This window comes from Thermobia domestica, chromosome 1 (assembly GCF_964235325.1).
Source record: "Thermobia domestica chromosome 1, izTheDome1.hap1.1, whole genome shotgun sequence".
In the NCBI taxonomy this organism is placed as follows: Eukaryota; Metazoa; Arthropoda; class Insecta; order Zygentoma; family Lepismatidae; genus Thermobia; species Thermobia domestica.
Genome location: NC_137454.1, coordinates 382,654,889 through 382,679,985, shown reverse-complemented (window position 1 = coordinate 382,679,985; position 25,097 = coordinate 382,654,889). Strand labels below are relative to the sequence as shown.

At 37.1% G+C, this 25,097-nt stretch overlaps 1 protein-coding gene across 1 annotated transcript in view; it reads left to right on the top strand.

Annotated features, from left to right (window-relative positions):
- Window positions 1–25,097, top strand: part of LOC145664653 (organic cation transporter protein-like) — a 76,340-nt gene that overhangs the window by 6,551 nt on the left and 44,692 nt on the right. Inside the window, exons 2-5 of the mRNA XM_081731494.1 lie at window positions 2,672–2,833; window positions 5,692–5,923; window positions 10,480–10,583; window positions 15,672–15,826. Of these exons, the coding sequence (XP_081587620.1) occupies window positions 2,691–2,833; window positions 5,692–5,923; window positions 10,480–10,583; window positions 15,672–15,826 (634 nt within the window). The 5' untranslated portion in view covers window positions 2,672–2,690. The remainder of the gene's footprint in view (window positions 1–2,671; window positions 2,834–5,691; window positions 5,924–10,479; window positions 10,584–15,671; window positions 15,827–25,097) is intronic.

Below are 25,097 nucleotides of genomic sequence, written 5' to 3'. Positions count from 1 at the left end.
TACAAAATAATAATAATAATAAATAAAAAAAAATAAAATAAATAACAAAAGAAACATTCATAAAATTACAAAAAAAAAAGTTGCTTTTATAATCTCTTTGAGTAATGAATGGGGAATTTAGAAATGAAATGAACTCTTTGAGTTTTACGTCCTACGGTTATGCCGGTTAGGCTAAAGGAGACGGTGATGATGAGTAATGAATGAAATGGTGGAATGACGAAAGTGGGAGGAAACGGGAGAACCCCTAGAAAACCCACGCACACGGTGTTTGTCCACCACAAAGTTCACTTGGCGGGGGCTGGGATCGAACCCGGGACCCCTAGCACCAGAGGTAAACGCTCTACCACTGATCCATCGCAGCCCCAATAGGGAATTTAGGTCTGAATATAATAATATAATACGAATCATATACGGGAGTGAAACATGATAACCCACAAATGTGTGTTTATCAAGATTTTACGAACGCTTGCACTTTTACGAGGTTTAAACCAGCCAACCCTGTTAGGTACTATCTTCTTTGTTCACCCCTATTCAAACCGAAATGGTGATTATTTCAGAGTGATAACGGTAACTAATAGCTAGCGAGAAGCTGTTTTTCTGTAATCAATTAGATTTCCCAAGAATATATTTCTATCGCCATTCAGATTTCTCTATGTTAACTGAAAATGTTAAGTATTACTACCACTTCATGTTTAAATATTAACTTAAACCAAACTACTTTACATGGTGTGCACATAAGTTGCTGCTTACTCTCCAGCACGATGTCATCATATTCCAAGGTGCCAACTCTTTGGTATTCTTTGTAAGTTCTTCCATCACAATTGCAAAAAGTGTTGGACTAAGATTAGATTCCTGATGAAGTTCCACTTTAACTGTTGCTCCACACGCACTCTTCACTTCTGTCCTACATCCTTCATACATTTCTTGAATTAATTTTTCGAATTCCAGCGAGGTCGAATATTTTTTCATTGATGGATTTCGGTGAAGGTCTTCCATCCATGTCTATTTTTGCCAGTAATGTTCATGCTGTGCTTAAAAATGTTTTAAGGTAGATCGTAATGTAACTTAGTACTAGATTCAAGTATCCTTGAACATTGAAATGTAAGCAGTGCATACGATTTTGCATGGTCTCCTGAATGTACGGAAACTTTTAAGCCGTTGGATCTGATACAACTTAACCCAAGCTCAAAAGCAAACTCGTGTCAATTGGTGGGTTCTTACTGTCCAGAGAAGTGAGGGAAAATGGTGCAGGTTAGTGAAGCTCAGGGAAAAAGACTAGAAATCAGTGAACGTTTATAAAATATACTTTTTCTAACGTTAATTGTAGGCTATACCAGTTTCAGCTTAGCCAACCATTATAATACCTTTTTGGTTTTTATTGATGCTTTTTTCCTCTTCTACATTCAATTTTGTTTTTATTGCTGTTTATTTTATCTTCTACATGCCAAAATAAATGTTCTCATATACAGGGGCGTCATTTAGGGAGGGGGCAATAGCCCCCCCCCCCGCAAGAGATTGAGGAATACATATACTTTTATCGATTGTCTTCTAATATACTAGTACAAAACGTGAAAGTCTTATGTGGGTGGTGCTCTTGCCCGCCTCTAGCGAAGTCTGAAATGACGCCCCTGCTCATATATAAATATTCACCGTTATTTATTTTTTATTTATATATCAACGTCATCTGACACGTGTCACGAAACTTAAGGAATTTCCTGCCAAAGGTCAGGGAAATAGATTTTTCCTGATCAGTAGGAGTCCTGATAAAGAAATGCTCAGATAATTCAACGGAGGTAAATTAAAACTTGATGTACTACATCCTTACAGGGGCTAAAACTTGTGTCTATTCATAGAAACCCAAAACTAAACAGCAATACACTATTTGGATGTTCCAAAGTGAACCGATACCAACAAAAGTTGTTCGTTGAAGAAGTGCTGCCAAGCTAATGTTAACTTGTTTTTTCGGTTATACCGGATATGTGACAACTACAGCTTTAAAAGATCAAGACATTGTAAATGCTAAGTGGTTTAACCCTTATCCGGGCAAGCGGGGCCTCCCAGGCCCAGTAGCTTCATATATATATATATATTCGAATTTCTCAATAACCATAAATATTCGATGACATAATATTCTGAATTCTTCTATCTTTAGTCGAAGTTAAAGTCGAACATATCGAGTTGGTAAGACCCCAGTTGCCGTCTACGCTACAAAAATAGCTTGCCCGGACAAGGTTTAAAACAATTTGTTCGCCAAAAGTAATCAATATGTATATATATATATATATTTTTAAAACAGATCATCGCATCATTCTTCACCACTACGACGGCAGTTCTTACTCAGCACACCAAACTGTAGATTTTTTTTGTCCAGTGAAAAATGTCCTGCTCAGTTAATTTATCATTTATTAGTTTCTCTTTGTTCCCATACATGAGAAATAAGATAAGCTATGTGGTTAACGATTGTGCATTTTAAATGATGGAGGACAGTTTGAACACTTAATTTAGGAACCATAACTTATTGTTCTGATGCAATTTGTAATAATTTAATACTTTCTTACTTGAGAAATAATCCATTTCAAATCAATTTTTGTGAAGTAACTTGTGGCTTATTTTGCGTTTTGGAATAATTTGTTGTAGCGGTTGTTAAAATTATTGAAACTTCTATTTACAGACTTGTTGCTCTATAAAAAATGGATTTCGATGTAATTATTGAGTCTTTGGGAGAATTTGGAAGATATCAGGCATGTGTATATTTCCTGCTATGTTTGCCAGTGATATTCTCAGCAGCTTCAATTGTTGGTTATGTTTTTACGGCTGGAACTCCTAAGTACAGGTAAGTAAGTAAGTAGATAAGTAAAAGTATTAAGTAGTAAGCCTTACTTATGCTTGCATATAAGTCAGTGTATAGCGAAAGTAAACTATTAGCAGGAAAGTTAATAAGTGCAAGCAGCTACTCACGCGTGAGATGCCTTCGTAATAATTAAATTTTCTTTATAAAACAAAAACATTTCGGTCTTATGAATAACGCTAGTATGCAATCTTCAAAACATTTAAGAGTTACGGGTTGCATAATATCTGGACAATTATCTAGATATTCTTAATCCTTTTATTTAAACGCAAGACTGTCAGTCAAGAGACTCTCAGTCAAGCTAATTCCTAATAGTACACAGTTAGGCTAATACATTTAAGTATTGCTAGCTGTGCTGCCTAGGCTAATACATGTAAGTATTGCTAGCTGCGCTGCCTAGGCTAATACAAGTAAGTATTCCTAGCTGTGCCGCCTAGGCAAACACATGTATTCCTAGCTGTGTTGCCTAGGCGAATACATGTAAGTGTTGGTAGCTGCGCTGCCTAGGCTAATACAAGTAAGCAGGGTTGGCTGGTTTAAACCAAAAAAAAAAAATGTAAGTAAAAGTGTAAGTGTTTGTAAAATCTTGATGAACACACATTTGTGGGTTATCACGTTTCACTCCCGTATATTATTCGTATTATATTCAGACCTAAATTTCCCATTCATTACTCAAAAAGATTATACTCAAAAGCAACTTTTTTTTACAAGTTTATAAATGTTTATTTTGTGATTTTTTTGTAGTTGTTATTATTGTTATGTAATTGCAATCGAAGAAAAATTTTAAATATTCTTTCGTTTCAATGTTTACTATTGATAAAATACATCGAAAATGCCGTATTTTGTGTGTGTGTGTGGGGAGGGGGGACATACAGACCCCACGAGAGGCATTTAGTGAAATAAGTATCTTTGGTATCTATTTATGTATACATGAGTTTGAGTCAAAGTGGACTCAAATAATTCGTATCTTTATTCACTTTTCTTATTGATATGTAGATTAAGTCGGTGTATTTCTTTAATTTGGACCAATAAAAGTCGTTGTTAACTAACTTGAACTAAATTAGTTCTTCAGTACTCCGTAGTACCTTGAAATTGTTCATATGTAATTCTGTGTAATGGTTTCACTTGTGCAACTGTTTATCTTTTTGTCCTTCTGAAATGACTCTTGACAGTTATATTAAGAAGCATGTAAAGATCAGTACAACGTATTTTTTTTATCAGGATTCCTTCGTGAGTGAGTCGGCAGACGTATCGCATTTGTGGCCAATTAGTCCTGGTTCTGAGTTCAAATGGAGGACAATTTCTCTCGGATGTAACTCGAGAAGCGGTTTTTATTTCGCTTTAAGCTTATGTGACCCCTTCCAGCATAACCCGGTTGTTGCATAATAACATCAAGGCGAAACAAACTTATTTCTGTCCATATATGATATGAATATATAGAGCAAATCATTCAAACCATAAAAACCTGGTTTAAACCAAAAAAGACCTGGTTTAAACCAAAAAAAAAAAAAAAAAACGTTTTTTTTTTGTTTTTTTTAATAAAAACCATGGTTTTTGCCAACCCTGCAAGTAAGTATTCCTAGCTGCGCTGCCTAGGCGAATACATGTATTCCTATCTGTTCTGACTAGGCGAATACATATAAGCGTTGGTAGCTGCGCTGCCTAGGCTAATACAAGTAAGTATTGCTGGCTGCGCTGGTTTTGCTAATACATGTAAGTATTGCTAGCTGCGCTGCCTAGGCTAATATAAGTAAGTATTCCTAGCTGCGCTGCCTAGGCGAATACATGTAAATATTTCAAGCTGTGCTGCCTAGGTGAATACACGTAAGTGTTGCTAGCTGCGCTGCCTAGGCTAATACATGTAAGTATTGGTAGCTGCCTCGTATCTGATGACGACAAGAGATGTCGCTAGTGTTGAGGAAATTTGCGGACAAGTCGAAGGCTTGAAGAGGAACTAGTTGAAATATAATTTCAAGAACTGATTTTACTCGAATCGTCAGTGAAAGTTCGAAGAAATAAATGTGTGTATCAGAGAATTCACATTTTTAAGTTGAGATAGGTCCTATTCTAACAGTAAATTGTATCTTCATATGTACAATCTTATCTTTTAAGTATTAAATATGTATCTTATAGCTACCATCTACAGATCTATTTTCATTTTTTAAAAATTCTTTATCAGGACTTGCCCAGTGTTTGTTTTTGGGTTGGACCTACGTGTGTTTTTAAGCTTTTTATCAATATGTTATCCATAATACCAAAATCTACCACATTTCGGTTTTTATTACGAGAATTTGGACTTTTACTAAGCGAATTAGACACTGTCACATATTGTTTAGGTGTACTATCGACAACAATTAATAAACAATAATATTAATGTAGTATTATAAAATTCTGAGTACACTGAATGAACCACAAAATCTCGCCTTACTTTGAGATAATTAATGTCTGGATTATATTTGTATTTGAAATAACATACGCAACTTGACATTTAAAAAATTGATGGAGCAATAATAAAATTTCGAGAATTTGACAGGCTAGAATGTAGGGTTATCGATTTGAACCATTTTTGGCACAAGATTAGGCCTGGAAATGTTTTTGTATCTGTATTTATGTTGGCGCAGTGAAGAAAGAGGAAAACAGGATGAAAGGGGTACGAATAATTTCGCGAAAATTAACTGGCGAATTCGGAGCATTGATATGATTCTTATCTCCGGGATACAAGGTAGGAGCATTTTTTTCTAATAATAAATATAAATCCTATGCCTCCATAAGTGAACATTTTACCATAGTACTTCATCTTGTTGTGGAGATAACTGAATTATTTCAACCTTCTTTGATTGCAGGTGTTTTGTACCTTCATGTGATAATGCATCATATACCTCATACAACGAATCCTGGCTGAAATACGCAATCCCCTTCGACAAATATGGAAACCCAGAGACGTGTTCCATGTTTGCTCCGAACTCGTCAATTGCCAATGGGACGTGCACACTAGATAGCTTTACCCATTCAGTGGAACAGTGTAATAAATGGGTCTATGATCACAGTGATTTTACATCCACAGTTGTTACTGAAGTAAGTATTTATAGGGTAGTATTAGAATTACGAGAATCGTTTAGATTGAAAGTTTTGAAATTACATTGAAGTGACAACACTCTTATGATTCGATTGTCGTTTGTCCGGAAGACCAACGATAAACATAGTGTGTTCGTGGTCAGTGCGGCGACCGTGTGGTGTTAGTATTTCAATATTACGGTGTATGCGGTAAGTGGACGCTATTAAACTGAGGTGCGTGTGACAGTTTACCTGTGCAAAACAACAGCGTGCTTTTATCAAGTTTCAGGTAGCACGAGGTCAAAATGCACGTCAGATCCACAAAGAATTAATTTAAACGTGTGGCGATAGTGCTTTGTCTTATCGGACGTTGCGAGATGACTACTGCCTTCGAGGACATGGTTGAGACTGTATTTGAATTGCTACGGATCAACATCATGTAGAAACGTTGCTTAAAAATGATCAGCGATGAACATGTAGTGAACTGGTTAATGAACTGAACGTTGTGGTATGCATAAGATTGAAGCCAAATTGGTACCAAATGTACTGACAGAAGTGTAAAAATGGCACCGATAGGTCATGTGAACGTTACGCACAAGATGACGTTGATTTCGTGCACCACATTGTTGCGATTAGTGAAACGTGAGGAAGGTCCTACGAACGAGAGTTGAAGTGCAGTCCAGTGAATGGTACCACCCGTCAGCCTCACAACTGAAAAAGGCCAAACAGTCAGCAAACGTTAATGTTCTATAACCACGAAGGCATTGAGTGCCATCAGTGGTTACCGTAATTGTTGCTTACTATTCCTCGAACCTGAGTTACCATTTGCGTCCACTATTGCGACGCAAACGACCACATTTGCAGTCTCAACCGTCCGCTTCACTCAGAATTCAGCTTCACTTCAACACCAGTTATTATACTGCCCCTGTGGTATAGACTCTCTCACGACAATTGGGTTGGATAGTACTTGAGCAGTCATCATGTTCCCTGAATATGAGCCTCTGCGATTTTGATTTGTTCCCCAAAATGAAAGAATATTACTTCGGGCACAATGTTTCCGTGATATTTCCAGCGTTACACTTGCATTAGGGTGCTCTCTTGAAACCCTTTCACAGAGACCCTAAAACCAGGGGTGTGCAACTTGGAACAATGGGCGGGCCAATCACAGAGCACTAAATGGCGTCGCAGGCCTCACTGTAGGTATATCATTTTTACGACAATTGAATAGTATAATATTAAATGGCGGAACATGTTCATCGTAATTTACATCACAATAACAAAAGAATTGTTATACTGGTAACCAAAATATTTACTCACTAAAGAGGAGTAGAATAAGGTATTTAGAACTTTGTCGGTACATCTAGCAATCCTTATACCGAGGGAAATTTCCCCCAAGTACCTGCGCTTGCCAAGTGCTTGTCTTCAGGGCGTTACCACGTTTCCCACTGTGTGATCGATGAAAAATTTCCAGTTCACTCTTAACAGGCTTTGTAAAAAAAGAAAAATTATAATAATTATTGTTTTCAATAGCTGACCAGCGGGCCGGAAGACAGGGTTAGGCGGGCCGCATATGCCCCGCTGTTGCACACTGCTGCTCTAAACCTTGTCGAACGTCTCCCAGACATCTGGAAACGTGTTCAAGCTAAGTGTGACTATATCGAGGGAATTATTTTTATTTCCCAAATACGTTGCCATATTAGTCTTAGTAGCTCTCATATATTACCATGTTTCTCAATCTTATGTACTTAAGTACGATTTCTTCATGATAAGAGTTCAAGGATAGCTGGAAAAGTATCTACAGGAATTAACATAAAATGCACATTCATAATAAATTTAAAGAAAAAAAATTACTAATATACTGTGTATTAGTATTCATTCTGTTCTCACTCCGCTAGTAGATTAAAGACTTTTTAAACATGGCTACAAAGCTTGAACATTTGATTTCTTTGGGAATCGAGCTCCTTCGTGGCCAGGGTTGACAAAAACCATGGTTTTTATTGAAACAAAACAAAACAAAACGAAAATTGTTTTTAAAGCCTTTTTTTTGGGGGGGGGGTTAAATAATTTATTCTATGTATTTATATGACATATGGACAGAAATATGCAACAACGGGGTTGTGCTGGAACGAGTCACATAAGCTTAAAGCGGAGTTCAAACCGTTTCTCATCTCTTACATCCGAAACAAATTGTCCTCCATTTGAACTTGAAAACGGGACTAATTGGCCACAAATGCAATACGTCTGTCGACTCACTCACGAAGGACTCCTGATATGTTGTACTGATCTTTACATACTTTTAATGTAATTGTCTAATTGTCAAGAGTCATTTGAGAAGGACAAAGATAAACAGTTGCACAAGTGAAACCATTATACAGAATTACATGTGGACAATTTCAAAATACTGCAGAGTACAGAACTAATTAAGTCCAAGTTAGTTGACTACGACTTTGATTAGTCCAAGATAGAGAAATACAACGACGTAATTTGCATATCAGTAAGAAAAGTGAATAAAGATACGAATTATTTGAGTCCACTTTGGCTCTGACCCATCTATACATAAATAGATACCAAAGATACTTCTGATTTCAGTAAATGCCTCTCGTGGGATCTGTATGACCCCCCCCCCCAAAGTACGGTATTTCGATGTATATTATCAATAGTATACATTATTAAAACGATACAATATTTAGAATTTTCCTGTGATTGCAGTTGCATAACAATAATAACAAACTATAATAAAATCACAAAAGGGCTAATTTCTTTGAGTAATAAATGGAGAATTTAGGTTTAAATATAATAGGAATAATACGCGGGAGTGACACGCGATAACCCACAAATGTGTGTGTTGAAGATTTTACGAAAACTTACACTTTTACAAACATCTTTCGTTTTTTGGTTTAAACCAGCCAACCCTGTTTGTGGCTAAACGGTTAGCGTACGCGCCTTTCGCGTGGAAGACCCGGGTTCGATTCCCGGCTGGAGCTCATGTGGGTCGGATTCCACGTTAATCAGTAGGTCCACGTCTCATATAGCCTCGCTGCTAAACGGGATGTTAAACTCAAAATTAACTTAACTTCTTTGGGAATCATATTCCACAAACGTATCGCACAGATCAGAAAGAATTTTGGGTGAAAATGAGATCGATTTGTTTGGAGTCCTTTGAGCACCGAAACTATACAAGACATGATGATTAACCTTCTGTTGCATTGTATGCTCAAATTAAAGTTTGGCTGCAATCAGTGAAGAACAAATTTTTCTCTCTTGCGATAAACGTATTTGGCATTCTTAAAATTTTCATTGAATTCGCATCTATAGATGTAGTGTAAGGTGGATCGGTGGATATCTCCCATTTTGTCACGTAATTACGATACTTTAACCAGTTACCTGATCAGTCCTTCCCCAAGACTACCTTCAAGTCACTCTTCGTTTTGGATTACGTGACCTGTGAAAATTAACGACTCGTCTCGTGCTCATCCTGCCGGTTCATCAATCCTTACGCTACTTAGACCTTCTCCAGATGAGTCAGAGCTCCATCAATGGCTATATAGTTAGTGTACAAGCTTTCGGCACGGGAGACCCTGGCTCGATTGCTGCTAGAAACAGCTATGGTTCAGATCCCACGTTAAGCTGTTGGTCAAGGCTTCTTATAGTCTCAGTGCTGAAAGGGAGATTAAACTCCAAACCAACCAAACCTGATCAGCTAACCATTTTACTTTTTTAGGTTTTAGGGCGGTACTTTATTTCTTAGGTTTGTCCAGTCAGAACAGATATAAATTGTGGTACATCCCACTAATCTTGTAGATAACTAACTAACTCTGTGGCCTATGAAACCCGGAGGTTCAATGCCGCGTTTACACAACCTCTCCATTGACTTCTATCGTTAGCCAACCGGATCCAGTTTCTACTTTGTATTCCTATTTCTGCGAGATCTATCTTAATATTGTCCTCTCATCTGCGCCTACGTCTTCCGAATGGCCATTTTTCAATTAGAATTCCTGTTAAAACTTTGAAAGCGTTCCTACTTTCTTCCATTCTGGCTACATAACCTGTCCACCTGAGCCTCCTAGATTTGATGACACTAACAATGTTTGCTAAAGAATATAAATTATGTAGTTCCTCGTCATGAAGTTTCCGCCACTCACCATTCCCGTTCCTCTTGGGTCCGAATATTTGTCGTAGGATCTTCGTCTCAAATACTTTCAGTCTACGTTCTTCCCCCAGAGTAAGCGATCATGTACAACCATACAGAACAACAGGCGTGATCACCGTTTTATATATTTTAAGCTTCCGACAGAAAGAGTATTGTTTCGATGTAATTAATCGGCCAATTATCATAGATATTGAACTAAGTTCCCGTGAAGATTTATTTTTCTATACTTTCAGCAGCTTGGAACTTTAAGGAAAAATAAAGAGCAAACGCACTTTTCATGTTTATAAATTTTTTGTTAAGGTTGAAAGGTTCGCTTTGTACTCGCAGAATTTACGAATTAAATACCATCTTAGAACCATACTATATTTGTATCTACAGTAATTTAACATCTAAATGCTTTTAGAAATACAGTCAATTTCTCTTGCAGTGGGATCTCACCTGTAAAAGAAGATGGAAGGTATCTGCTATTGCTACTGTATATTTCGCTGGAATATTTTGTGGATCATTGCTCTTTGGCTTCCTTGCGGACAGGTGAGAACATGTTTGTAAGTTTTAGATAGACATGTCTGTTAAAATCTATAAACAAATCGACGCATTCACTTCAGTTGCCAAGAGGAATGTTTAAATGACAAGTTCAGTCATTTTTAACCGAATCTCTTGGTCTTAGTTTGATGCCTCCTGCTACACTAACTAGGGTAAAAGCACCAGTGGTCGTCACTTTAAGGTAAAAAAAAAAAAGAAAAAAAACTTTTGTCTTCTTTTCTGTGAGCATTATGAATCTTTCAGAGCTGTACTATAGTTGGAAAGACACTGATTCTTCCTATACATGACCAAGTAGTTAGAATTCAAAGTCGAATAGCTGTTGGAAGAAAAACAATATATTTTTAAATCCCTTGTATTGCACCAGTAGTCGTAACCTCAAAATCGGAATGTTCCAGTGGTCGTCAGGATTCTATACCAGTGTTCGTCACTCACATAACTTGATATAATTTATTCAGAAACTAAATGTTTATCAGTTTAAGGTTAAGAATAGAGTATAAAGTACTAAGCTTAATAATTGCACATCACTTTTAGCACTCAAGAAAGAAAATAAAAATGTTTTTACATACTTTTAAAGCAATTTTAGAAAGAAAAATGTTAACTGAATTCAAAAGTTAACTGTATATCACTAACTTTAAGAGTGCAATATAAAATACTAAGTTTAATAACTATGCTTCACTTTAAACTCTCAAGAATGAAAATAAAAATGTTTGTACATACGTTTTGAAAGCAATTTAATCTGATCTGTATCTGTTTCTATTGAAAGAGATCTGTCTCGTCTCGAATTTCGTAATGAAAATTCTGTCTCGTCTGGCCTCGTGCACATCCCTAATCAGACCCATAGCCAAACCTTTCATTTCGGAGGGGGTTTGATAGGGCTTTGGGATATCCGGATTTAAATACCGATAATCGATATCGACAAAATACCGAAAGTTGTTCGATATTTCGAAATATAAACAATATCGAAAATATAGAAATATCGATATATTGATCAAAATTTCGATATCGATATTTTGATATTTGACCATATCAGTCGTTCGATCGAAATATCGCACAGCCCTAGGCCCCAACTGTTGCCACCTTTAAAATTAATGTGAAAATTGCTAACTAAACTTCTATAAGTGGTATTTTTTTTTTTGGGGGGGGGGGAGAGGGGACTGAACTCCATGGACAACTCCCTGACTACGTCCCTGCTCATGATTCACCACATCGGAGTGTAACCAGGGTGTGAAATCATGACAATCGAAGGGGTGAAAGACTGGAGAGTAATAATAATAAAAAGGAATTATACCGCTGACCACTACATCACCCAATAATTAGGTATGAAATACACGTTGATTACGTATGAATTACTGTAATTATTTTGCAAACTTCTGACATTATTTCACTTTATTCCTCCCGGCAGGATTTCGTACTCTGGGTGTAACTAGTGAGAGAGCAAGATTAACAGTTTTATTAAACCGGTCGAAAGTTGTATTAAGAGTATTTATTCTCGTGACGACTATTTGTTCCTTTAATATACAAAATATGATCCAGTAATCGTCAGGTGTGGCGAACTCTAGTACAAGTAAGCAAAATGCGATCCAGTAGTCGCCGCATCCATTAACTCATAAAATTGCTCGTAGATATAAAATCTGACACGACAAACGTATTCTAGGAATATTAAATCTAATGTTCAATTACTCAGATTAATAAAAACTATAGTATCGCACTTGATAAGTGACCAAAAACATACTTGATTCGCTTATACTTTTACACAAGTAAACACTCTCCTGTAACGTTGTTTCATCACACACTTCGCTACTTTTCCTCAAAGTATTCCTCCACCGAGGGTTCTGTTGTTACACTTCACGTAACATTATGAGAAAGAATGTAACGAAGCTAGCAGCGAATATCAGAATTTTTAATCTCATATGCTTTTCTTATTTTAAGGATTTTAGCGCGTAAACGACGACTACTGGTGCAGTGATGACTAGGGATGGCCTTTTTCGAAAAATCTGTTTTTCGATTTTCGGAAATTTCATTTTTCGTTTTTCTTTTCTCGCTTTTTCGAAAAAATTTTTGCTTTTCATTTTTTCGAAATTTTTTTCGTTTTTCGAAAAATTTTTCGTTTTCGAAAAAGTATTTTTCGAAAAAATGTGACCATCTCTAGCGATGACCACTGATGCTTTTACCCTATATAGTTTAAGAAACTCATAAAGGTCATCACAGAAACAAAAATCCACCAGTAAATTCTGTTCTGTCGCGATAATTCAGTCCAATTAGTATTGCAATTATTCACTTCTCTCAGCCCATGTTTTAAATTATCCTCCGATTTCCCACTGCCTATCCAAAGAGAGAATTTTAACCAACATGGCATACACCTTTAATGTGTAGAATCTAAATAGAATACATGAAAACAAGTTTGTTTGTTCTATTATTATGCACTACGACTTTCGTGGAAATGAAATGAAATGGAATTTCTAATTTTACATTCCACATTTATGGTCTGCTGAGTATTTACTGATACGGTAAGCTGAATTGGAAGTTATAGTTTCACTAATAGAAATAAAGTTTGGTTAATGTATCTCGATGGTTAAGAAGTATTTGTTTGTCGGCTGTCAGCACTTCAGTACTTCTAGTTGCTATAAGATAAAGATTACAGAGCGGTCAGCGTCAAATATAAAATTGGGAGGGGAGAAAATAGAACAAGTGAATAGTTTTCGATATCTGGGTAGTATACTTAGTAATAACATGAAGTGCGAACGTGAAATAAAAGCAAGAATAGGAATGACGAAAGAAGCCTTTAGGAGGAAGAAAAGTCTGTTTTGTGGGACCTTGAATAAAGAGTTGAGAAAAAGACTCATAAAATGCTTCATGTGGAGCATTGTACTGTGTGGGTCAGAAACATGGACATCACACAAAAACAAAACAACTGGAAGTTATCGAAATGTAGGTGTGAAGAAGAATGGAAAGAATTAGTGGGTCGAGCGGAAAGCGAACGAGAGGGTGTTAGAAATGGTCGGGGAGAAAAGAACGATTTTAGATATTATTAGGAAGAGAAAGAGGAACTGGTTGGGACATTTGCTAAGAAGGAACTGTATCATGAGAGACGTGCTAGAGGGTATGGTGACAGGAAAGAGAGGGAAGGGGCGAAGGAGACTACAATTAATGGACGGTATATAAGAAGAAAGATCATACGTGAAGATGAAAAAGTTAGCGGAGGACCGTGGAGCATGGAAGCTTCTCAGTTGTAGCAAATAACCTGCCAAAAATACCTATGATGATGCTGATGATGATGTATCTTATAGCAGCTAGAAGTACTGAAGTGCTGACAGCCGATAAACAAATACTTCTAGTAGTGAAACTATGACTTACAATTCAGATTACCGTATCACTAAATACTCAACAGATATAAACATCTATCACATTGTAACCATTACTTTGTTCATTTAATTAAAAAAAATAAAATAACTGGCCTATAGAACCCGGAGGTTCAATGCCACGTTCACAAAAGCTCTCCATTGACTTCTATCCTTAGCCAATTAGATACAGTTTCTGCTTTGTATTCCTATCTCTGCGAGATCCATTTTAATATTGTCCTCCCATCTGCGCCTAGGTCTTCCTAATGGTTTTTTTCCGATTGGTCTTCCAGTCAAGACTTTGAAAGCGTTTCTACTTTCTTCCATTCTAGCTACATGACCTGTCCACCTAAGCCTCCTAGACTTGACGACCCTAACAATGTTGGGTAAACCGTATAAATTATGTAGTTCCTCGTTATGAAGTTTCCGCAATTCCCCATTCCCGTTCCTCTTGGGCCCGAATATTATTCATTTAATTACTAGCTGAAATACCTCTTCTTCGCATGGGTCAGATAAACTATCTACGTAAACCAATTGAACAACCAAGAAAAAAAATATCGGTCATTTTCTACAACTTTTACATTACATGTCCCGGTAAACGCCCCCCTGAAATTCCCCTGTTTCAAATTTCGAAAAGAAACCGCGTCGTCTTGGTCTGGGGCCTGGACCAAGGTACCCCTGACCAAAATTTGGTAACTATTAGTCCACTCGTCTGGTCCCTAGGCCGCACACAGACACACAAACATACTCTTTATTTTATTTATATTAAATTCTTCCGATTGTCTCCTGATGATCAACTAGGACATTATATGATGCGATACTTTAAATAATCATGTTATATCTTTTGTGTCTTCGTGTCTACAAGATTACATAGAAGTCGACATCAATTTTTTCTTCCTACTTCTGATTCTGGTATTACTAGGTAACTCAAACATTTCTATACCAGTCAGACTGTCTGTACAGGATCGAATTTGGGGCCTGTCGCACCAGAGGTGAGCGCTTTACCACTGAACCATAGAACAACAAATTTCACACGAATATCTACAGAAAATGAAATCCAAGTACTGTCTACATAAATAAACAAGTAACAGTGCCACGTGTGTACGACGTGAAGGAGTTAGGTTTGTATGGCGTGATATGTTATCAGTTAATATTAAAACGAATTACTTGCCAGAAAATAGTGAAGTTATTATTACAAACATTAAAGAAACTTCACTAGAAGCACTATCGCTAAATGATTCATCAGATAAGAAAAGAAGACTTAAAAGACAGAGCAGTAGCTGTATATTATCTAATTTGATCCTATATTGGAATGGAATATGTATACCTTGCTGGACAGTTTACTGGTAAATGCACATAGCTAGCATATAAACGTCCTATCATGACTTTTGCTCATTCTATGCACATATTTTATTTATTTAACAATCACCAGATACAGCTCAGAGGCCATTTTACACTGGATATCCAACAATAACAATGGAAAGGATTTGGGAAGGTATCGGCCAGGGCCTGTTTTAGTAAGTACCATCCTGGCATTTGCCCGGTAGGACCGAGGAAATCCGTGGAAAACCTCAGTCAGGATGGTCGACAGCGGGAATCGAACCTACGACCTCCCGAATGCGAAGCCAACGCTCTACCACTTGAGCTAATGACCTCAGTTATTTAATTTATTTATTTTTTTTAATATTCAAGTTACGGTTGTTAACTTTTATTTACAAAGCTTGTTTTCTTCTTATAGGTTTGGAAGAAAGAAAGTCTTAATACTTTGCATAATGATAGTCCTGGGTTCAGGAGTCGGTATTTCATTATCCAAGAACTTCGTTATGTTCCTCATATTACAGTTCCTGAACGCAATAGGGAATGCAACGATTTTTCCTACCGCTTTTGTTCTAGGTAAGGTGAGGTTTTATTTATTTATTTAATTTGAATATTTCTGTATTTTAAGGATACTGAGTTCCTGTGCGTTTTTGTGTTATAGGCAATCGGATTTATAGAAATAGAAAAAAATAAAAAGTATTTAGAATAGGTGAAAGAAAAGGTTTCAGTGCATGTCAGTTTAGAGTTTTGTCCACTTTGAATTTGCGCTTTTTTCGCTCTCTTCTGTGCAACATCGAGGTTCTAAAGAACAAGAGCTACTGTTCACATCACTTCGAATCACATCCAGACTTAACTCCGGCGAATTTGGCGTTTGTATACAGACCATCATTTGATTTTTTGATTTTTAATTTGCTTTGATTTTAGCGTCCCTTTCAGCAGTGAGACTATATGAGACGTGGACCTGCAGCTCAACGTAGGATCTGCACCACAAGAGCTCCCGCCGGAAATCGAACTTGGGTCTCCCATGCTAAAGGCACGTAAGCTAACCGTTTAGCCACGAGGGAGCTCATGCAAGATGAACCCTTACAGTTCAGTCCGTTATGAGGCAGAAAGAACTCCCCAATCGGGTGGGAAGCGGTGTACATACCAGTTTCAGTGTACACAGCATGGGATGATCGGGAGAACATCGTACTTTTGTTGTTGAGAGTTCCGAAAAATCACGGGTTGCTGATGGCAACGCAACGTGCATTTCGCATGCGCTTCACGCTTTGTATTAATAATGAAGACCAACACTTGAGTGATATTCTGTTCAAAATACGTTAATTTAAAATACCATTTTATATACTTGGCAAATATATATATATATATGCGCGGATAATAGAGCGCTGTTCTTCAGGTCAAAATAAAGCGAAATTGCTATATAATGGTATACCCTCCGTGGGTTCCTTCAGGCCGCTGTGGGGAATCTGCCGCACTGCGTGGCAACGTCGCAGATTACTTTGTAACCATTAGCATTGCTTTACAAATCCATCTACCAGCTACATCGATTGTTACACTAATAAGTGGTGTAAATGTCAACGATTATTGACTTAACTGCCATCTGGAAAGAATCTATGTAACTATTTGATGGACTGGTAGATCTACTCCATAGTTCTTTATCTGCGACGTTGCCACATAGTGCAATTCGCGTCTCCAGACAAATAAAAAGGTTTATGTATGTTTTTCCTTCGTTTTGATTTGTAGAGTAGTGCTCTAGTCCGTGGTCGCCATTTTCAGAACACTCGATATTTATATATCTATATCTATCTATCTATCTATCTATCTATCTATCTATATAGTCTGAGAGATATAATAGACAGAGAGGTAGATAGATATAATTCTCTTGGGACATGTAGTGACCTACACAGCATACAAATGGTGTGACGAAATTATGTTGCACTTCGAATATCTTGGAAACAAATTATCCAAGATAGATGGTTGTCAAAAAGTATTTAAAAGACTTTCATCCAGCAATGGATCGACAATTGCTAATAATGGTATGTGTGAGTTTCAAATATATATAACCCTCACTGCTTCACTCATATGATCCCAGTTTTCATTCTTCATATCTGGGCATTTGAGATTAAGGAATAAATGCCTATACCTTGTTTTAACAGATCGTATGTTTAACCCTGTAGCTGTAAGAATTTCTAAGAACAAAGGCACTTAAAATTTACCGTTCCCCCCGCCCTCCATTAATCTTTTCGTGTGTACAGAGCAAAGTAATGTTCTTCAAATAGGTCAATTGTTTTTGGTTGTGAAAAATTTGTATTCTACACGCTCTCCCTTTCAGCTGAAATTTGCAATACACACACTTGCTATGTTAATAGAAATAGCAAATATAGAAATCTTACCTTCATGGTTTTTTTTCGATTGCCCAAAATAAGTTCTACTACGTGAAGTTGCTACCACCCATTTTGTTTTTGATATAAATTGTTTATAAACCCTGAACAAACGAAAATTTTATGACAACAATCGTGAACAAACGATCTGCATGCATTCATATTCTGAAAATGGGTTCTACCAGGTTTAAACACATACTTTGTTTGGCTTCTTTCTTTCACGCTTGGCTTGTTAATGTGTGTGTGTATATATGTGTGTATGTAGGTTTATCTTGGTTTAACAAACGGTTCTGCGAACTCGAAATATTTTAACAACCGGTTCGCCCGAACTGGTGCGAACCGGCTGAATAGCACCACTGTCTATATATATATATATATATATATATATATATATATATATATATATATATATATACAGGAGCGAAGACAGAGGGGGGACAATCAGGTTCCCAAATAAACTGCGGTTCCAATGAGCAGGTTTTAGGGCACAAGTTGCACTCATGACACTTTTAATTTTTTTTCGGGGAAGTAAAAAAAATGTAAATTTCGGGGGGAAAGTTTTGGGGAAGCCGAAGTTTTGGGGGAGAATTAGTATCGCTCCAAATGGGATAGTGCTTTTTTTTTTTTTTTTTTTTTTTTTTTTAAATGCGTGAACATTGTTGACGTTGGAAGTTCCAAAATTACAGTGGTACCTGAATTTTTGACATTAATTCGTTCGAGGTTAGTTATATCATAAAAATACTCGTTTTCCGAATCGAATGTTCACACATAAAATATAAATGCCACTCATTCTAGCTTTAGAAGTTCTTGTATCAAATAAAAGGCGCATATGCTATACATACATGGTGTGGTCAAAATTTGTCTTTTGTTTGATAAAATATGAATTTTTCCTAAATACATCGAAGAAATACTGGGGCGTATCCAGAAGTAGTAGAACTGATTTTTTCCCGCGCGTGCGGAGCAATGTAGGGGGGAGGGGCTGCAAGGCCGGATGTTATGGAGGGAAGCCTTGGGAACAGGTATCGACCGGCGGCAGTCACCTGCGTGCGTTAGTTGAGTGTGGGCCACTGTGTTAGTGACCTCCTGTTGTGACGCCTCGTCGTCAGTTGCGATGAAGCGACATTTGGAGCAGCGGTGCGCCATCAAAAATTTTGCGTCAAACTGGGAAAATCAGCGACCGAAACCAAGGACATGCTTACCCAGGCCTACAAGAAGGATAGCATGAGCCGTTCCTCGATATTTGAGTGGTACAAGTTGTTTCGGGAGGGGAGGGAGCTCGTCGAGGAAATCGATGTTGATTGCATGTTTTGACCGTCGTGGCATTGTCCATAAGGAGTTTGTACCTCCTGGACAGAATGTAAATGCAAGATTTTACGTGGAAGTGCTCACACGGTTGCGAAATCGGATCACACGCGTGCAACCAGACCTGGTAGGGAAATGGAAGCTTCACCATGACAATGGCGCGTGGATTGTGAGGGATCTCCTGACCAAATTCGGCGTTTCCACGTTGCCTCACCCCCCCTCCCTACAGCCCTGATGTGGCACCGCCGGACTTCTTCCTGTTCCCCCGTATCAAGAAGCAGCTCAAGGAGCATCGTTTCGACTCGGTGGAAGCGGTCCAAGCGGCGACGACGAGGGCGCTGAACGGCATCTGACCTTCGCGACCTGGAAGGCTCGCTACCAGAAGTGTGTGAATGCCCAAGGGGCCTATTTTGAAGAGTATTAAGTCGATGTACCAAAATGTTCAATAACATTTTTTTTTTTAAAAAAAAAGTCAGTCCTACTACTTTTGGATACGACCCTGTAAAAAACAACGGACTTCCAGCCAGGGTAGAAAAAACACCCTGTCGATTGCTGCCGGGCACAACTCAAATTTCAAGTAAATAAAATAATCAATAACTTGAGTGTGTTAGCACATTGTTTGAAAAATTTTAGTTTCAGAACACGTCACATTCTGGAGTTACCTCCAACAGGTTAATACAGGAAACTGTACATAGATGCAGTACAAGAAATATTTAATTCTTTAAATTGAAAGTAAAAGTAATTTGTGATTAAAACTTGAGAAATAAATAAATTTTCAGTAACGAACAAAATAAATCGATAAATTCTTCTAATATAAAGCTTGAACTACTAAGAAAGAGATAAATTCCAAGAGTTAGTTGGTTTATAATTTTTGGTAGGTACAGAAACTCATTTGAAAACTTCAATGATAGCAGAAAAGTCCCCATATTTTGAGCAGATTTTTTTTCTTTCTTTAATAACCACATACTTATTCATTTGACAAGTTTTTATCACAAGCTTCTTTTATCTTCAATTGAAGGGACTCAAAATGTCCTCCTTTCCATCTGTATATTGTTTTCTGTATTCATGAGTTAGAAGTATCTCCATAATGTGATGTATTCTGCAGGTTAATTTTTTTCATTTTAGCACCGGTAAAGCTGGAGATTGTTCATTGAAATAGTTTTTGTCAGCTGAATAATAAAACAGTTTATCAGGTTAGTTCCTTAACGTTTAAGGTTTCAATTACACTTCCAATAATCTCTTTAAAATGTTAGTCTGTGTATAGTTTTGGCAATATATCATTGACTTCATCAGGCATAATATCAGGTAAGAAGGTAATATGCCTGTTGAAAGCAGTGATATATTGCGAAATTGTAACAAAGATTATCAATATACGAGGGAGGATTAAAAAGTAAGGTTACAAAACCGATATTTCTGGAGTTTCGTCTGTTATAGAGGAATGAGGAGTTTGCGGTAGTTTGAATACATGGAGTTGGCAACTGTGCAGAATTTCGGCCGCACACCACCTACGGTGTTGGTTATAGTTAAACACAAATGGCGGCTCGTTGGGAAAATCGGTGTCGCGACAAAGTACGCTCAGTTATTCAATTTCTGTGGGCGGAACATGTAACCGTGGGTGAAATTCATCGGCAGCTGGTAGAGAATTACGAAGAGACTATAATGTCTCGTCAGCATGTCGCAGAATGGTGTCGAACGTTTGCGGCTGGTAGAGAAAACGTCAGCGACGAGAAGCGCAGTAGTCGACCCAGCACGCCATCAACAGATCTGAACACAGCTTGCATGAAGAAGCTGATTCAGGATAACAGGAAAATAACGTTACGACCGCCATCTGATGGTAGAATCGATAATGTCGTCCGGAAGCGTTCGTCACATTGTGCACGATATTCTGCAGTACAGTAAAGTTTGTTCGCGATGGATTCCACGCAGTCTGTCCAACCAGCTCAAGGAGAAGCGGATGGGAACAAGTCTGCAATTTTTTTGGAATGATTCTTCACGGAAGGGAACTGTTTTCGTCACCGTATTATCACAAGTGACGAAACATGGATCCACCATTACACCTCTATCAGTAAATGGTCATCAGACGAGGAGGTCAAACACTTCGTGACAACGTGGCTGAACACACAAGGACAGTATATTTACCAGGAGGAAATCTTCAATCTTATCTCAAAAGCGACGAGTACCTCAACTAATATGCAGACTATGTCGAAAAATAACCTAATGTATGCACTATCTGTTGGCTGTATTGGTTGTATGAAATAATATATATACACGTTCCATTGGAAATAATATATACACGTTTCACTGGAAATAATATACACGCTTCACTGGAAATAATATGCACGTTTCACTGGAAATAATATGCACGTTTCACTGGAAATAATATATACACGTTTCACTGGAAATAATATACACATTTCATTGGAAATAATATACACGTTTCACTATCTGTTGGCTGTATTGATTGTATGAAATAATATATACACGTTTCACTGGAAGCTTTATATACATGTTTCACTGGAGACCGATTCCATTTCAAATCGTCCAGGCAAGCCACAATTGGTCCCCATCATAGTCTCAGATTTCATTTATTTTTTTAATATGGAATCTACATACAATATTATTAGATCCATATTTTTTCTTTTTTCCTGAAAAAAATTTTTTTCTTCGATATACAGCCTTCCAAAATGGCCGACCTCATCTCGGATTGCTCGAAAAACTGAAAAACATGTCAAATTAAAAGTTCTGTTGTAGAGAAACGAATGTACTTAGTAACATAATCGCAATAGCAGGAAGAGTATAAAGATGTATGTTTCGTTGGAGGGCCAAAATTCGGCTATTGGTCCAATAGGAATCGCGCAATTTACTCGCAATGTTGCCAACTTTGGTGAAATTTTTGCTAACTTCAAACACTTTTTTCTCTGTCCTCACGAGCAATATCAACCATCTGATTCTAGCATCGAAATCTACTCCATAAGGTCTCTTGACGATGTAAAGGACTTACGTTTCTGATTATTACATCCCACGATATAGCATGATGAAAAGCTGAAAATTTCATTAAGACGCCATGTTTGGACGCCATTTTCTCAAAAACCCCACCTTTTAAAAAACCGTTCATGCGGCTGCAGCCCCTAACATTCGCAATTAATTATTGCAATTTCGATTTTTGTACTTGAAATGTAAATATTTAATATGGGCACTTTGGTCCTATACGCAAGGCGATTTGAAAGGGAGTATGAAAATTTTGAGAGATGAATCCTGACATAAAATTCAGTAGAAAAGTTCCTATAAACATGAGTCGAATTCCGCTTCGTTTTCGAATTACAGGGTTTCCAACTCGGGACCCAAAATTGGCTCGCGACAATGGAAAATAAAATATAAATTTCGTGTTAAATCAGAACTATGTGCTAAAGTTATGATGAAGTTCAGAAAGTTGATTTGTATCAACATGATGATTTTTACGTGCGTTGCAATTCGGTTGGCAGGGTTGCCAACTTGGTACAATTTTTATTTGGTTCCAAATTACACTACGTGGATTTTATGTGATATTTGGTATTCATTAATGATTGCAAACATCACATGAAGCACAATTTTCCCCATGTCAGCACAGTTTTCGAAAAATTACATGTATTTAATTAAAAGGCTTTATCTCGTGCGTTATTGATAGTTTGCAACATTAAGTGTGAATTTCACTTGATGTTTGCCATCATTAGTAAAACCAAAATGTCGAATAAAAACTACGTCTGTGTAAGTTGTAATAATAATAATAATAATAATATTTAATAATAAAATATTTTTTATTATTGCAAAACCTCTCATAACTCCACGCATCAAGTTCGAACTTGTACAAGAAGTTCTGCTGCAACCACGAAACAGTTTCTTACGAGATTCGGTGTCGTGAACATCGTCCTAGTGTTCTCTGGAACCATGAAAATCGTTTTCACTGGTAACATGACATTGTAGTGCACTAGTTACAATGATTGTGTGAATAACAATGGAGAAGTCCTATAATAGTAAGGACCGTATTAAATGTGTTGATGATTCTAAAGGGCATAAGATAATTGTGTACAGAAAGAATTTTTGACAAATATTTTATCTTGCGGTAAAATATATGTATTGCGTACAACGCGTCTGCCAAAACGTAGTATTAGGAGAGGATGATTATTTGTGTAAAGGGTACTTTGAATATTTACCGTGAACAACGTGAATGTATGTGAGATATTGGTGACCACGAAAAAAGATGTAAATATGAAATTATGCACCAGCAAGATTTGTTCCTCTGAATGTAGATTTGAAAACCATTAACCAGACAGTTAACATGCTAAACATGAATGTGTCCTCATGAAAACGGCCGTTATCGGTGAAACCTAGACTACGGTGAAGGATTCACCTCTCAAAATTTTTCATACTGCCTTTCAAATCGCCTTGTGTACAGGACACAAATAATCATCCTCCCCTAATAGTACCTTTGGGCTGACATGCTGTACGCAATCTATATATTTTACCGCGAGATAAATTTTTTGGCTAGAATTCTTTCTGTGGACAATCCTCTTACGGCTTTTAGCATAATCAACACATTATCTTATGCCTTTTAGAATCATCAACACATTTAATACGCTCCTTACTGTAATAGGACTTCCCCATTGTTATTCACACAAACACTTAACTAGTGCACTACAATGTCATGCTACCAGTGTAAACAATTTTCATGGTTCCAGAGAACACTAGGACGATGTTCACGACACCGAATCACACAAACAACCAATAACGCACGAGATAAAACCTTTTAATGAGATAAATATACGAGACAAATACATGTAAGTTTTCGAAAACTGCAGTGATCTAGGGAAAATTGTGCTTCATGTGATGTTTGCAATCATTAATGAATACCAAATATCACATAAAATCCACGTAGTGTCATTTGGAAACAAATAAAAGTTCTACCAAGTTGGCAACAGTGCCAACCGAATTGCAACGCACGTAAAAATCATCATGTTGATACAAATCAACTTTCTGAACTTTATCAAAGCTTTAACACACAGTTTCTGATTTAACGCGAAATATATTTTATTTTCTATTGTCCCGAACCGATTTTGGCACCCGAGTTGGAAACTCTGTAACTCGAAAACGAAGCGGAATTCGACTCAAGTTTATAGGAACTTTTCTATTGGATTTGATGTCAGGATTCATCTCTCAAAATTTTCATTCTCCCTTTCAAATCGCCTTGTGTATAGGACCTAAATGCCCGTAGGAAATATTTACATTTCAAGTACAAAAATCGAAATTTCAATAATTAATTGCGAATGTTAGGGGCTGCAGGCGCATGAACGGTTAACGGATATTAAATCCTTAGGTGCTTCTCCAATTTATGAAAAAAATTCAGATTTTTAAAAGGTGGGGTTTTTGAGAAAATGGCGTCCAAACATGGCGTCTTAATGAAATTTTCAGCTTTTCATCATGCTGTAACGTGGGATGTAATAATCAGAAACGTAAGTCCTTTACATCGTCAAGAGACCTTTTGGAGTAGATTTCGATGCTAGAAGCAGATGGCTGATATTGCTCGTGAGGACAGAAAAAAAAATGTTTGAAGTTAGCACAAATTTCACCAAAGTTGGCAACATTGCGAGTGAATTGCGCGATTCCTATTGGACCAATAGACGAATTTTGGCCCTCCAATGAAACATACAACTTTATACTCTTCCTGCTATTGCGATTATGTTACTAAGTACATTCGTTTCTCTACAACAGAACTTTTAATTTGACATGTTTTTCAGTTTTTCGAGCAATCCGAGATGAGGGCGGCCATTTTGGAAGGCTGTATATCCAAGAAAAAATTTTTTTCAGCAAAAAGAAAAAATATGGGTCTAATAATTTTGTATGTAGTTTCTTATTTTAAAAAATAAGCTAAATCTGAGACAGTCGTGTGGACCACCCTGGACGATTTGAAATGGAATCACTCTGGAAATAATATATACACGTTTCACTGGAAATAATATATACACGTTTCTCTGGAAATAATATACACGTTTCTCTGGAAATAATATATACACGTTTCACTGCAGGCTTTGTAACCTTACTTTCTGATCACCCCCCGTAAATGCTTACTTTAGTCAAATTTTATCTTTTTATTTAACTCATAAGTATCATTGAAGTAATTCCCTTCAGAA